The sequence below is a fragment of the Ovis aries genome, chromosome 5 (genome assembly GCF_016772045.2).
Source record: "Ovis aries strain OAR_USU_Benz2616 breed Rambouillet chromosome 5, ARS-UI_Ramb_v3.0, whole genome shotgun sequence".
In the NCBI taxonomy this organism is placed as follows: Eukaryota; Metazoa; Chordata; class Mammalia; order Artiodactyla; family Bovidae; genus Ovis; species Ovis aries.
Window position 1 is genome coordinate 7580289 of NC_056058.1, and position 14606 is coordinate 7594894.

The 14606-nt window shown below is 41.7% G+C and overlaps 1 protein-coding gene across 11 annotated transcripts in view; it reads left to right on the forward strand.

Annotated features, from left to right (window-relative positions):
- The window catches only part of AKAP8L (A-kinase anchoring protein 8 like), a 30775-nt gene extending 16396 nt beyond the window's left edge, over positions 1-14379 (forward strand). For 3 of the 11 annotated variants that reach the window (XM_042249762.2, XM_042249763.2, XM_015095778.4), the window contains 3 exons: positions 77-207; positions 13809-13904; positions 13994-14379. In XM_042249762.2, coding sequence (XP_042105696.1) covers positions 77-207; positions 13809-13904; positions 13994-14311 — 545 coding nt within the window. In that variant the 3' untranslated portion in view covers positions 14312-14379. Of the gene's footprint in view, positions 1-33; positions 13024-13808; positions 13905-13993 lie in introns of those variants that run through there. The other 8 variants (XR_006059824.2, XR_006059827.2, XM_042249764.2 and 5 more) reach the window with 7 other exon arrangements.
- The last annotated feature ends 227 nt before the right edge of the window (positions 14380-14606 follow it).

Genomic DNA, 14606 nt, shown 5'->3' on the forward strand with positions numbered 1-14606 from the left:
GGCATTTTCCCCCAACTCCTGGGTCTTTCTTAGGTGTCTGGGACCAGTGGCGACTCCCTCCTTCTCCCCTCTACAGAAATTGCCATGGAACATTTTGTGAAGAAGGTAGAGGCAGCCCACTGTGCAGCCTGTGACCTCTTCATTCCCATGCAGTTTGGGATCATTCAGAAGCACCTCAAGACCATGGATCACAACCGGAACCGCAGGGTGAGTGGCCACCAGTGCCCTCCCATCATCCTGTGGGCTAACTGGCTTAGGCCTCTGGGGAGGTGCTGGGGTCATGACCCCTGCCTGCCAGGGGCAGGAATATAGACACATCTCCAGCCCAGAGCAATCAGCCACGCTACAGAAGGATGGGAATCGGGGACTCTGTGTGGCAGGTGGTGGCATCAGAGCCAGACCTTAAGAAGAAGTAGGCTCTGGGAAATGGGGACCTGCGTATGCATAAGGGCCAATGGCCAAATTAGGTTCAGACACCAAACAGGGAGAAGCATACGGTACAAGTGTTGTTGGAGGAGGGATTGGACATAGGTTCACAAGGGCTGGGCTGAGGGGCCTGGTCTTGCTCCTATCGGCAACAGAGTTTTTAAGTGGGGGACTAGTAGGATTAGAGTTGGTATTAGACTAGAGACTTTGGGCACCTGTTCTGGGAAGGAGGTGGGGGGATCAGTGAAGGGCCTTGGGAGATGATGGAAGAGCAGTTTAAGAAGGTGAACAGAAGCTCGGCATGAGGGAGTGATGAAAGTCTGGGTTATTACAGATTTCTGGCTTGTTTATCTGGTGGACAGTGGTGCTGTTAAGATGAGGAGGGTGGGGTAGTATATGGTACAAGGAAAGGAGCGAGTTTGGCAAGAAATTTTAAAAGTTCTGTCTTGCATTCCAGTGTATTCCCAGGGCCTAACACAGAACCCAGAGTGGGTGTTCTTTTGGTTGAATGGATAACATCCTGAATTAGAGCTAGCTGTTAGAGATCAGGTGGGGGGTGGGGCTTTGCAGTAGGGAGAGAGCTAGGAGGCCCAGAGCCAGGTCTGGGCTAGAAAGAGAGGCCTGGCTGCCATCACCCTGAACAATGCTGATAGATCTTATGAGCAGCATCAGCAGCTAAGGAGAGTGTAAGGAATCATTTCTCAGCCTCTTTCCATGCCCATCAAATTCATCTCTGGTCTTTTTCAGTGCAGTGATTCTCAACAGTGGGATGGGCTTAGAGACCTGGCTGGGATGGTGGAGGAGATTCGGGATTGGCATATACCGTTGACAGATCTGAAAAGGTGCAGAATATGTCCGTTGGCTTTGGCAACAGAGAAGCTGTAGGGATCTTGCCATGGTGAGATTTTTGGGTTGGTAGCTGATAAGGGTTGAAAGAGAACAGAGAGCAGACTGTAGAGAATGGATAGTGCATGGTATTAAAACTTGGAAAATTTAGGTGAAATGAATGATAGCTAGTAAAATACAAACTGATTCCAAGTTGGTTATAGAGAGTTCAAGTATAAATACTATATTCTGTAAAATGCCAGATTTAGAAGTAAATAAAAAGCTTCTAGTTATTATTAATTTTGGTAACAGTTTTATTGATGCTCAATTCCCATACCATACAGTTCATCCATGTGAGGTATACAAGTCAGTAGTTTTTAATATATTCACAGTTGTGTAGCTGTCAGCCCAATTATAGAACATCTTCACCTCAAAAGCCATACCTTATAGCTGTCACTCTGTAACACCATACGCCCCAAGCCCTAGGCAACCACTGATTTACTGTCTGTCTCCGTGTTTTTCTAGGCATTTCAAATAAATGCAGTCACCATAGTATGTGGTCTTTTGTGATTGGCTGCTTCCGTTTAGCATGTGTTCAAGGTTCATCCATATTGTAGCATGTATCAGAACTTTATCCCTTTGTGTGGCCTAAGCGTATTCTCTTGTATGGATATATACCACATTTAGTTTATTCATGCTTTAGAATTTGGATTGTTTCTACCTCTTGGCTATTATGGATAATTCTATTATGATGCAAGTTTTTGTATGGACATGTGTTATGGTTTTTTAAGACAGGAGTGGAATGTCTGGGTCAAATAATAACAGTTTAACTTCTTGAGGAACTGCCAGCTTATCTTCCAGAACGGCTGTACCACTTTATATATATCCCCAACAACAATGTGTGAGTTCTGATTTATTCATATGTTACCAGTACTTCACCAATACTTGTTATTATCTGACTTTTTGATTCCAGCGATTCAGTCATTCAGGTGTGCAGTGAGTTATATCTGTTGTATTTTTCATTTGCATTTCCCTGATAACTGACTAATGATGTCAAGCATCTTATCATGGACTTGTTGGCCATTTGTCTGTCTTCTTGGAAGGGAAGAAATGTCTGTTCAGATACTTTATTTTTTAATTGTGTGGTCTTTATGAGTTAAGGTTCTTTATATATTCTAGATACAAGTCCTTAATCGGACATGTGATTTGCAAAGATTTTTCTCCCATCCTATGGCATGGGTTTTTTCACCTTGATGTGTCTTTGCAGCACAAAAGTTTAATTTTGATGAAGCTCAGTTTATCTAAATTTTTTTTTCTTTTGTTCCTTGTGCTTGGGGTATCATATCTAAGAATCCATTGTCAAATAAAAGGTCACAGATTTATCCCTTTTCTTCTTATAATAAGAGTTTTACAGTTTTAGCTCCTACAATTTGGTTTTTAATGCATTTAAGTTAATTTTTGTATGTGGTGTAAGGTAAGGTTCAACTTCATTCTATTCCATGTGATTTTCCAGTTGTCCCAACATGATTTGTAGAAGAAAGTGTTCTTTCTTTGTTGAATGGCCATGGCTCTCGCCACAAGTCGGTTGACTACAGCTCCATGGATTTAGTTCTGGACTGTTCTGTTGTTTTCTGTGTTTATCCTTATGCCATTACCACACTGTAGCTTTGTAGTAAGGTTTAACATCAGAAACGGACACCTATAACTTCTGCTCCTCTTTTTTTTTTTTTTTCAAGATTGTTTTGGCTATTCTGTGTTCCTTGAGATTCCACGAATTTTAGGACCAACATGTCAGTTTCTACAGAGAAGCCAGCTGGTGTCCTAATAGGACTATATTCAATTTCTGTATCAGTTTGGAGAGTATTCCTGTCTCAGCAATATTAAGTCTTCCAATCCATGAAAATGGAATGTCTTTGCTTTATTCAGAATCTTTAATTTCTTTCAACAATATTTTACAGTTTTCAGTGTGTAAGTTTTTTTATTTTGGGAGATTATTAGTCTATTCCCAAGTATTTCATTCTTTTGATACTAATATAAATGGAATTGTGTTCTTTAATTCCATTTCTGAGTTGTTCTTTGTACCTGTTTCAAAATAGAATTGATTTTTGTTTGTTGATACTGTATCCTGTAACCTCACTGAAGTTTTTATTAATTTTAATCATGGATTGTTTTAGTTCTGTATATCAGTTGTCTGTAGATAGAGATAGTTATAGTTTAACTACTTCCTTGCCAATATGGATGCTGTTTAATTTGTTTTTCCTTGTTTAATTACCCTGGCTAGAACATCCAACATAGCCTTGAAGAGAAGTCCCTCCCTGACCCTCCTCTGTCCCTGGGGGAGCATCGGTCTGACCATCCCTCATCTTGTCTCTGGGGGAGCATCGGTCTGACCGCCCCTCCTCTTTGGGGGAGCACATCGGTCTGAATGTTGAGTGCGCTGCTTAGCTGTGGGTTTCCCATAGGTGCTCTCTGTCTGGTCGTTGAGTTCCCTTCTGGTTGTTGAATTCCCTTCTGGTTGCATCTTGTTGAGTGTTTTTATTCTGGAAGGGTATGGGAGTTCGTCAGATGCTTTTTCTGCATTTATTGAGATGATCGTGTGGTTTTTGTTCTTTATTTATTGATAGAGTATATTTCATTGACTTGAGGGTGTTAAGCCACCCTTGGCGTTGTTGGGAAAAATCCTATTTTGCCATGGTGTATGATTCTTTTTATATGTTGTTGAATTGGCTTTTTGTTGAGAATTTTTGCATCTGTACTCATGAGATATTGGTCTGTATGTTTTTTGTGTGATATTTTGGGGTTTGGTATCAACGTAATACTGGCCTCATTGGAGGGACTGATGTTGAAGCTACAACTCCAATACTTTGGCCCCCTGATGCGGAGAGCTGACGCATTTGAAAAGACCCTGATGCTGGGAAAGATTGAGGGCAGGAGGAGAAGGGGAAGACAGAAGATGAGATGGTTGGATGGCATCACCAACATAATGGACATCAGTTTGGGTGGACTCCAGAAGTTGGTGATGGACAGGGAGGCCTGGTGTACCGTGGTTCATGGGGTTGCAAAGAGTCGGTCGGACATGAATGAGCAACTGAACTGAACTGAATACTGGCCTTAAAAAATGAGTTGAGAAGTTTTCCTTCCTGTTGTTTGGAAGTTTGTGAAGAATTGGTATTAAATTGGTAGAATCTGCTCTGAAGCTGTCTGGACCTGGGCTGTTCTTTGTGAGTAGTTTTTGTTTGTTTGTTTGTTTGTTTTACAAATTCAGTTTCTTTGTTACTGGTCTACTTAGATTTTCTTTTTTTTTTTTTTTTCACCTTATCCCTCTGCACTTGGGATCTTAGTTCCCTGTCCTGAAATTGAACCTGGGCCCCAGTAGTGAAGGTGCCAAGTCCTAACCACTAGACTATCAGGGAATTCCCTCTATTTCTTTCTGAGTCAGTTTTAGTAATATCTTTCTGGAAATCTGTGCATTTAATCTAATACTCAATTTACTGTCATGCATTTATTCCTAGTGTTCCATAATAATCCTTTTTATTTCTGTATTGTCAGTAGTCCCCTTCTTTCATTTCTGATTGCTTTGAGTCTTCTTTTTTTCTTGATCAGTCTTGCTGAGGTTTAATTTTATTGACATTTGAAAAGAACAAACTATGGTTTGGGGTTTTTTTTGCTCTTTTTGTGTGTGTTCTCTGCTTCATTAATTTCTGTTCTAATCTTCTGCTTGCTTTAGGTTTCTCTCTATTTTAATGTAGACATTTATAACTGTAAGTTTTCCTCTGAGTACTGCTTTCACTGCATCCCATAAGTTTTGGTATGTCTTATCCTCACTTTCACTCATTTCAAATTATTTTCTAATTTCTCTCTGCCTTCTTTTTCTTAGACTCATTGGTTATTCAGCAATGTGTCATTTAATTTTAACATATTTCTAAATTTCCAAAATTACTCTCTCTTACTGATTTCTAATTTTCTTCAGTGTAGTCAGACAGTATACATTCCATTATTTCAGTCCTTTTCATTTACTGAAGCTTGGTTTATGGCCGAGTAGTATAGAGTCTGTGCTGTGCTTTGTACATTTGAGAAGACTGGATATTCTGTTATTGTTGCAAAGTGTTCATCTGTTATGCCTGTTTGGTTTTATAGTGTTCAAGCCTTTTATTTCCTTGCTGATCTTCTGCCAGGTTGTTGTTTGCATTCTTGCAGTGGGATGTTAAAATCAACTATTGTTGAATTGTTGTCAGGTGCATCTATACTTAAACATCCCCCGATGGAGAGACCCTTTTATCATTATAAAATGTCCCTTTGTATCTTAGGAACATTTTTTATAGTCCGTCGTCTGGTATTAGTATGTTCAGTTCATTTTCTTACGGTTGATGTTTGTATATCTTTTCTCATCCTTTTCCTTTCTATTTATTTGTATCTTTGAATCTGTTGGATCTAAAGTTTGTCTCGGTGGAGCGCATATAATTTGAACTTGTTTTTCTATCCAGTTTGACCATCTTTGCCTTTGACTGGATCGTTTAATCCATTTACATTTAATGTTACTTTTTTTTTTTTCAAATATTTATCTTCTTTAATGGTTTTTTTGGTAAAACTTTGGGGGTATTATTAGTGGTTTCTCTAGGCCTTACTTTATATATATTGACTTCAAAAATTTCCTTGAGATACAGTCATTTCAGTGGGATTAAGTTCCTCCTATGAACCTCTCTCTGCATAGGTTTTTGTTATACAAAGTGGTACATCTATCTATATGTGTTACAAACCCAGTAATGTAATACAGTGTAATTATTATTTTATGTAATATGTCTTTTAAGGAGCCAACAGAAGAAAGGAGAGCAGCAGTTACATATTTCTAGCTTTTGTTAAACTAGACTTCTTATTGCTCATTTCTGGTTCTCTTTGAATTCTTCCTGTGGATTCAAATTACCATCTGTAGTCGTTTCCTTATTAGCCCAATACAGTTTTACTCTCCCGACCTTCTTTGTGCTCTTACTGGCAAATATATTACATTTCTCTATGTTACTACAGGTCAAGTAATACAATTATTTATATAGATTTAAGGGCTATATATTTTTTAAATATTTAAATATGTATTGTTTTATACAGCTCCTGTTTAAATTAGTTGAGAGGACAGGAAAAGATATTGCATTTATAGTATTTCTTTATATGGTTACCTTTATTGTTCTTTCTGGTGGATCTGCATTACTATCTGGGCTCACTTCTTTTCATCTTGAAGGACCTCCTTGGGTATTTCTTTAAAGGTCTGCCAGCAGCAAACTCAACTGTTGTTTGTTGTGGACTGTTATTATTTCACTTTCACTTTTGAAAGATAGCTTTTCTGGGCACAGGATTTTTGGTTGACAGTTTCTTTGAGCATTTTAAGTATGTTATCCCACTGCCTTCTGGCCCCATTTCTGGTAAGACGTCAGCTTTTAACATTACTGGGGTTCCATTTTAAGTGATGATTCCTTTTTCTGTTGCTGCTGTCAAGATTCTTCTGTTGTCTTTGGCTCTCAGCATTTTTATTACAATGTGTCTTTTTGTGTTTATTTGGAGTGTGTTAGCTTCTTGGATGTGTGGTTTAAAGTTTTTCATGAGATTTACACAGTTTATAGCCATTATTCAGTTTTTTTTTTTCCTTTCTCCTCCTTTTGTCTTTCTGGTAATCTCATTATGGGTGTGATGGGTAACCTAATGGTGTCAAGGGTTGTTTGAGACTATTCATTTTTCTTCATTCATTTTTCTATTCTCCAGATTGTGTGATCTCTGCCAACCTACAGATTTTGCTTTTTCTGCCAGTTCAGATCTACTGTTGAACCCCTCCAGTGAATTTTTCATTTCAGTTCATTGTATTTTTGAGTTCTAGGATTTATATATTTAACTTCTGTCCCTTTATTGATGTTCCCTATTTGATGAGACAGTATCATCTTATACTTCAAGCATGTTTCCTTTTAGTTCTTTAAATGGATTTATAATGGCTGCTTTTAAGTCTTTAAGTTTGACATCTGGCCATGGGCACAGGCAGTTTCTGTTGTTTGCCTGCCTTTTTTCCTGAATGTCAGTTTCCTTTGCACATCTCATAATTTTTTGTTGGAAACTAGACAGTTTAGATAATCTGTTCTGACAGCTCTTTGTTCTAGACCTCCCCTACTGTAGGTCTTGTTATTGTGTTTGTTTGAGTGAACAGTCAAAATATTTTAGTAAAATCTCTTAAATTCCCACAGTGCAGAGCCTGTTACTGTACCTCGGAAGAGGAAGCCATTGGCACAGCCACTTGGCCTATGGTGGTGGTAGTTTCAGTGGTAGGGATGGTGGTAGTTTTGATGGGACCCCATTTGTCTTTTCCCCTACTGCACCAAGCTGTTCTTTTCCATAAGTTGTTGGCTGATAGCTGTTGTTTTCAACAATGCCTAAAGGCATTAAATTGTTCTAATCCAACTGAATTAACATAATCCAATTAAATTGGATTTCCATTGTTTGAGATTTATCCTGAACCCTAGGGAGGCTCCTTCTACCTGTTTTACTGGTTCTTTTTGGAGACAGCAATGGTTTAGTTTGTGTTGCTTATCAAATCCATGCTCAGTCATGTCCAGTTCTTTGTGATGCTATGGACTGTAACCCACCAGGCTTCTCTGTCCATGGAATTTTCCAGGCAAGAATACTGGAGTGGTTGCCATTTCCTCCTGCAGGGGATGTCTCCTGCCCAGGGATGAGAACCCTGTCTCCTGCATCCATCCGCAGGTGGACTCTTTACCGCTATGCCACCTGGGAAGTATATCTGCTACTACTACTAAGTCACTTCAGTCGTGTCCGACTCTGTGCGACCCCATAGACAGTAGCCCACCAGGCTCCCCCATCCCTGGGATTCTCCAGGCAAGGACACTGGAGTGGGTTGCCATTTCCTTCTCCAATGCAAGAAGGTGAAAAGTGAAAGTGAAGTTGCTCAGTCGTGTCCGACCTCAGCGACCCCATGGACTGCAGCCTTCCAGGCTCCTCTGTCCATGGGATTTTCCAGGCAAGAGTACTGAAGTGGGGTGCCATTGCCTTCTCCAGGGAAGTATATCTACCTTCCTTTTAATTGCTTTTCTCCACACCTTTCATTGTTTTGAGAAAGCCCTTAGTTTTGAACTCCCCACACTCTTAAAAAAAGGAGTTCCTTTGGGAAGAGATTTGGGAGCTCATTGTTTTAAGGTCTGCCTTTCCCTCAAGCAAAACTCCTGAGTCCAGGCTTCAGTGCTAGGAGTGGTGACCAGACTCTGTATTGACTCTGCTGCTTTAGAAGAGAAGGGTTTGGGACTTTTCCCTGGTGGTGCAAAGACTCAGCGCTCCCACAGCAGGGGGCTCGGGTTCAAACTCTCATGGAGAATTCGATGCCACATGCCTCAACTAAAGATCCTGTGTGCTGCAAATAAGACCCAGTGTAACCAAATAAATATATATATTTTTTAAAAAAGGAGAGAAGAGGTGTGGAGGCAGCTGTAGCCTCTGGTCAACTTGGTTTGGTTTGCCTCTCTAGGCATGGGGCCTCTGCCTTATGAACAAGCCAGGGTTAGAGCAGTGCATGGTGTTAAACTTCCATTCCATGATAGGATGGAGCCCCCACCTCTCAGCTGAATTTGCCCAGAACTTAGCCTCAGCAGCAGGCAGTTAGGGGCAAGATGAGAAATGTTTACAGTCCTGCTTCTGGGAAGATACACCCCCTCAATGGTGATAGCAGAGTAGAGAGGGAGGCCTTTTTTTTTGTTATTGTTTTTAATTATTATATATTGGCTGTGCTGGGTCTTCGTTGAGATACAGGGCCTCTTCATTGCTGGTCACGGGCTTTCTATAGTTGGGACGAACAGAGCCTGTTTTCTTAGTTGCCATGCGTGGGCTTCTCATTGCACAGGCTTCTCTTGTTGTGAAGCACAGGCTCTAGGGCACATGCTCTAGTTTTCCTGTGGCATTTTGGGATCTTAGTTCCCAGACCAGGGATCAAACCCATGTCCCCTGCATTGGCAGGTGAATTAACCACTGGACCATGAGGGAATTCCTTTAGGAAGTCTTTTTAACCTTAATTCCAAAAATCTGGTAAGAATAATAATGAGATGAAACTATAGATTAGTTCATTGAAGAATAAAAGTGCTAAGTAAAATTGTGTTGTCAAGGATGTGAAATGAAACTTTCATCCATTGATGTGGTGGTTGGTGGTTTACTCGCTGAGTCATATATAACACTTTGCCGACCCCACGTACTGTAGCCCACTAGCCTTTTCTGTCCGTGGGCTTCTCCGGGTGAGAATATTGGAGTGGGTTGCCATTTCCTTCTCCAGGGGATCTTCCTGGCCCACGGATCAAACCCACATCTCCTGCATTGCAGATATGTTCTTCACCACTGAGCCACCAGGGATTCCCAAAATATTCCTAATTATCAATCTAGTGGTGATTCAAATATGTAACACACTATAAGTAAAATTTGCTTCTGGAATACAAGGATGGTTCAATAAGAAATTAGCAACATTATCAGTATAAAGTCCTAGAAATGAAAACTGTTTATATGCAAATAATGTGATTATATTCCTAGAAAAGCTGATGATTCCAGCAAAAAAAAAAAAGTTCTTAGGATTAATAGAATTTGGTAAGGGGTTGGAAAAAAAAGTGTGAAAGTTGCTCAGTGGTGTCTGACCTTTTGCAAACCCATAGAGGGTTAGGACATACCAAAAGTAGGCTTTCCTGATAGCTCAGCTGGTGAAAAATCCACCTGCAATGCAGGAGACCTGGGTTTGATTCCAGGGTTGGGAGTCTCTGCTGGAGAGAAGGGATAGGTTACCCACTCCAGTATTCTTGGGCTTCCCTTGTGGCTCAGCTGGTAAAGGATCTGCCTGCATTACGGGAGACCTGGGTTCAATTCTGGGATTGGGAAGATCTGCTGGAGAAGGGATAGGTTACCCACTTTAGTATTCTGGCCTGGAGAATTCCATGGACTATAGTTGCAAAGAGTCTGGGGTTGCAAAGAGTCACAACTGAGAGACTTTCACTTTCAAAGTAGTAGTAGTTTTTATCAATTCTAATAGTAATAACCAATTAGAAACATAAATGAGGAAACATCTATTCACAATAACCGCAAAATGTGTGAAATAACTAGGAATGTAAGGAAGAAAGGTATGGGATCTTAAATTCAGAGATATGAAACAAGCAAGACTTCAGTGAATGGAAGGAAGTACTAAGTTCTTAGATGGGAGGTTTAATAGCAAAATAAAGCAAAAACCAGTTCCTCCCATATTATTATTGACAGAGTTAAGTGTAATAGCCAGGAAAATTATGCAGCAGTCAGTTAGTACAGGGACTCGCTGTGACAGATAGTATGATTCATGTAGAGTCATTGTAATTGAAAACAAGTGATATTGGCATAGTGATTTAAAGAACAGAGTCTAATGAAATAGCCCTCTATGCTTTGTTTTTGGAACTCAGTATTAAAGTCAGTTGCAGACCCCTTATCAAAAACCTGAATGTTTTTTAAATAATTTTTAGATTTCAGAACAGCTACATGATAGTATTGCCAAAATCCCAAGCAGAATCTGGGAAAGTGCCTTGCAGTTAAACCATCAATAATTCTTCAAGTGACTTGTTTAGGTAGGATAAATAAAGATGGTATAAAAATATGTCAGCTCATAATTTACATCAAATAAATTTTAGAAGAAAAACTTTTCCTTTTGGATTTCAGATTTGCAGATAAGGGACTGTAGACCTCCATGTCAGTTTGATGGGGGGAAACAATGGTTTATCTTACACATTTCTGGAAAGGAAAGTTGGACTCATACCTCATACCATATATTAAATTTCAAGATCTTAAATGTGAGGGGAAAAGAACAACATTTCGAAGATTGTTCACCTTGACATTAAAGGAAGCCTTCCTGAACAAGCTAGGAAACCAAGAGACCGCGGAAGAGATGACTTCATAGAAATCCGAACAGACAGCCCAGTGTGCATATCGGATTCGCTGGTGCGCAGGGAAATGCCATGGGAGGCAGCATACATTCTTTTCGCTCACCCTACAGGAAAAACATTCAACAGTGGTAATATCTAACCTTGATGGAGAGGCGGGGACAAGTACATTGTTTTAGTACAGATGGGAAAAGCACAACCTACAGTGTTTTTGCAGGGTACTCAGGCACTGTCACTTTAGGGAACGTGTTTAGTAGGATTAAAAGCACTAGCATGGAAATATTTAAGTATATCCTTCATTTGGTTATTATAGCAAAAATCTCAAAACTATGTTAAGTTTGCTCAGTCAGGAGACATTCTGGTGTGTCCGTCTGTGCACCTGGAGGGAGAAGGGTAGTGTGTCAGCAAGTAAGATGTAGTAGTATCCTAATTGTGCATCTTTTTTTTTTTGTCCATTCATAAAATTTTTATTCCACATTATACTTGGATTATTCATAAAAATCTCATAAGACATTAAACAAAGCCATCATCTCAAGTTATTTCCATGTTAACTATTTTTTTACAGCACATCATGTTAGGCAAGTATATTAAAAAAAATCACAAAAGCAAAAACCCTAAAATTTAAACATATGAGATTTTTGTTTTATTGCTGTGCTTGATATACATGAAGTAATAGATATCAAGCAATTCACTTTTATTGCATCTTTGTATATTTGTTCTTGAGTTACCTGAATAGAAAGAACGTGAGTGTAGCAAAAGCGACAAAAGCAAACAGCTGTTGACTTTACAAATAATGGAATGTGACACGTTTCTGCCCTTATCCAGAGAAAATTGAGTCACAGCTAAAGGAACACTTCTGTAGCTGTAGTCAATGGTGTGCACATTGAGAGTGCGTATTCCACAGATAACACATGATTTAACATATAATATATCCACGGGATATCCATTTCTACTACAGCCTTGTAAGTGCTCCAGAGATTAAAGTCCCCGCAACTACAGCTGTGATTAGAACCGGTTATCCCTTTTATTCCCCACCAGGGGAAACCAGTATGTAGGCAGTTTTCTTTTGTGCATCTTTAACTTGTTTCATTTTGAGCATACATGAGGACTATTTTCCCCAAGTAAAAACGAAAAAAGATGAAGGTGGGGAAAGGGAATAGAAACAGACAAATGAAGTGATTTTCTGAAATCCGATGTAAAGAGTTGGCTAGGGTTGAGTAGAGGTCCCAAAGGTCAGCTTCCCCACCCCTCCAAAAATAGCTTTTTTTTTTCTGTTTATGGCTTTATACTTGGGTTACCCATTACTTGCGTTAATGATGGAAGTGAGAGTTGCCTTCACTCACAGAGAAAATCATGTAGCATTTTGGTGTAAATTGCCCCAGACACTGGCATGCTCCGCACTCTGTCCCATCACACATTTTATGCCAGGGGAGAGAGAAGCCCTGTTTTAAGACTGCATGGTGTTCTTCTGAACATCTGGTTTATGTAACCACTTTTCCACTGAAGAACACTAAGGTGCTTTCCAATTTTTCACCTCTGCAACCAGTGTACTTGCATGTTCCCAATTTTAAATTTAGGCTAGACTCCCTGGAGGAATTGCTGAGAAAATTTTTACTTTTGATTATTGTTCAGTCGCTGAGTCCTGTCCAACTCTTTGCGACCTCATGGACTGCAGCATGCTAGGCTTCCCTGTCCTTTACTATCTCCCAGAGTTGCACAGACTCATGTCTATTGAGTCAGTGATGCCATCCAACCATCTCATCCTCTGTTGCCCTCAATCTTTCACAGCATCAGAATCTTTACCAATGAGTACTATCACAATGATTTTTCAGAAAATAAACACTTGAGCCTCTCACCAAGAGTGTTAAGTGTCTCTTTTCAACCTTTACATTTGAGGGTATAATTCTTTATCTTGGGAATCTTATGGATTAAAAGGATGTATATCACTTAAGGGCTTCCCTGGTGGCTCAGATCGTAAAGAATCTGCCTGCAATGTGGGAGACCTGGTTTCAGTCCCTGGGTGGGGAAGATCCCCTGTAGAAGGGAATGGCAACCCACTCCAGTATTCTTGTCTGGAGAATCCCATAGACAGAGGAGCCTGACGGGGCTACAGTCCATGGGGGCGCAGAGTCGGAGACGACTGAGCAACTAACACTTTCGTATCACTTAAACATAGTGTTTGACATTCTTTTCCTGCTTTTATATCCTCCCTGTTTATCCTGCAGAGTTGTGTGTGTTTTAGGGCAGTTGCCCTCTTGTTAGGAGTTGCACATTTGGTTTTTAGTGTTTGTTCACTGCTTATAAATTTTTATGTAAGCAAATCAGATCGCTGCAGTACAGCTGTAAAGACATGACTTTAATCAGTTACAGTAAGTATGGCGTGGAAAGATGGACCATTGGAGCAAAGATCAAATCGGGTCTTGGCTCCATGCTTGTAGAGTGAACCCACGCTTGTACTCAAGGGTCCACTTACAGACCTAACGCAGTCTGCTTGTAGTCATTGGCAGTGCTGGGTCCCGAGGTGGAGGTGGAGAGGTGCGCGGGTGTGTTTGGGCTCTACCCGATCCGGCGGTGTGAGGGTGGGAGGCTTCTTTGGAATGCCTGGGTCAGCCTCTGCAGCCCTGCCTGCCTTGCCCGCAGCTCATGATGGAGCAGTCTAAGAAGTCCTCGCTCATGGTGGCTCGCAGCATCCTAAACAACAAGCTAATCAGCAAGAAACTGGAGCGCTATCTGAAGGTGAGGTGCACGCCCCTGGCATGCCGGCCCAGTCCCCAGCCGCGACCCCGCGGGTTCTCCCTTTCTTCATGTCGCGCCCCTCTCCGCAGGGTGAGAACCCTTTCACTGACAGCCCAGAGGAGGAGAAGGAACAAGAGGAGGCCGAGGGAGGTGTCCTTGATGAGGGGCCGCTGGTTGAAGCGGCCGGGGTCGCGGAGGGTGCAGAGGCCGTGCCGGCTCAGCCCCCAGTGCCTCCAGAGCCAGTACCCGGGGCCGCGTCCCCACCCCCGCCCCCGCCCCCGCCCCCGGAGGAGGACGAGGAGGCCGTGCCCCTACTAGGCGGGGCGCTGGAGCGCCAGATCCGAGGCATCCCGGGCCTCGACGTGGAGGCTGACGACGAAGAGGAGGGAGGAGGAGGCGCTCCATGACTTGGGGCGGGCGGGGCTCGCGGGGCCGAGGCTGCAAGCTGAGTCTAATAAAAGTTCGTCTCATCCCACCTCGTCGTCGTCGTCTTTTGTCTGTGTGCTGCACGGTCCGCCTGGGCGGGGGTCCAGGCCTCACCGCTGGGCTGTGTGTGTCTGCGGGTGCGACCTGGGGCTGTTGGGTTAGGTTTGCGCATTGGCGGCGAAAAGAATGGATACGCCTGCGAGCGGTGAGGCACAGCGCCCAGGAGCAAAACTAGCAAGCTATGAACACCGACCCGGAACAACCGGAAGGCCAGCC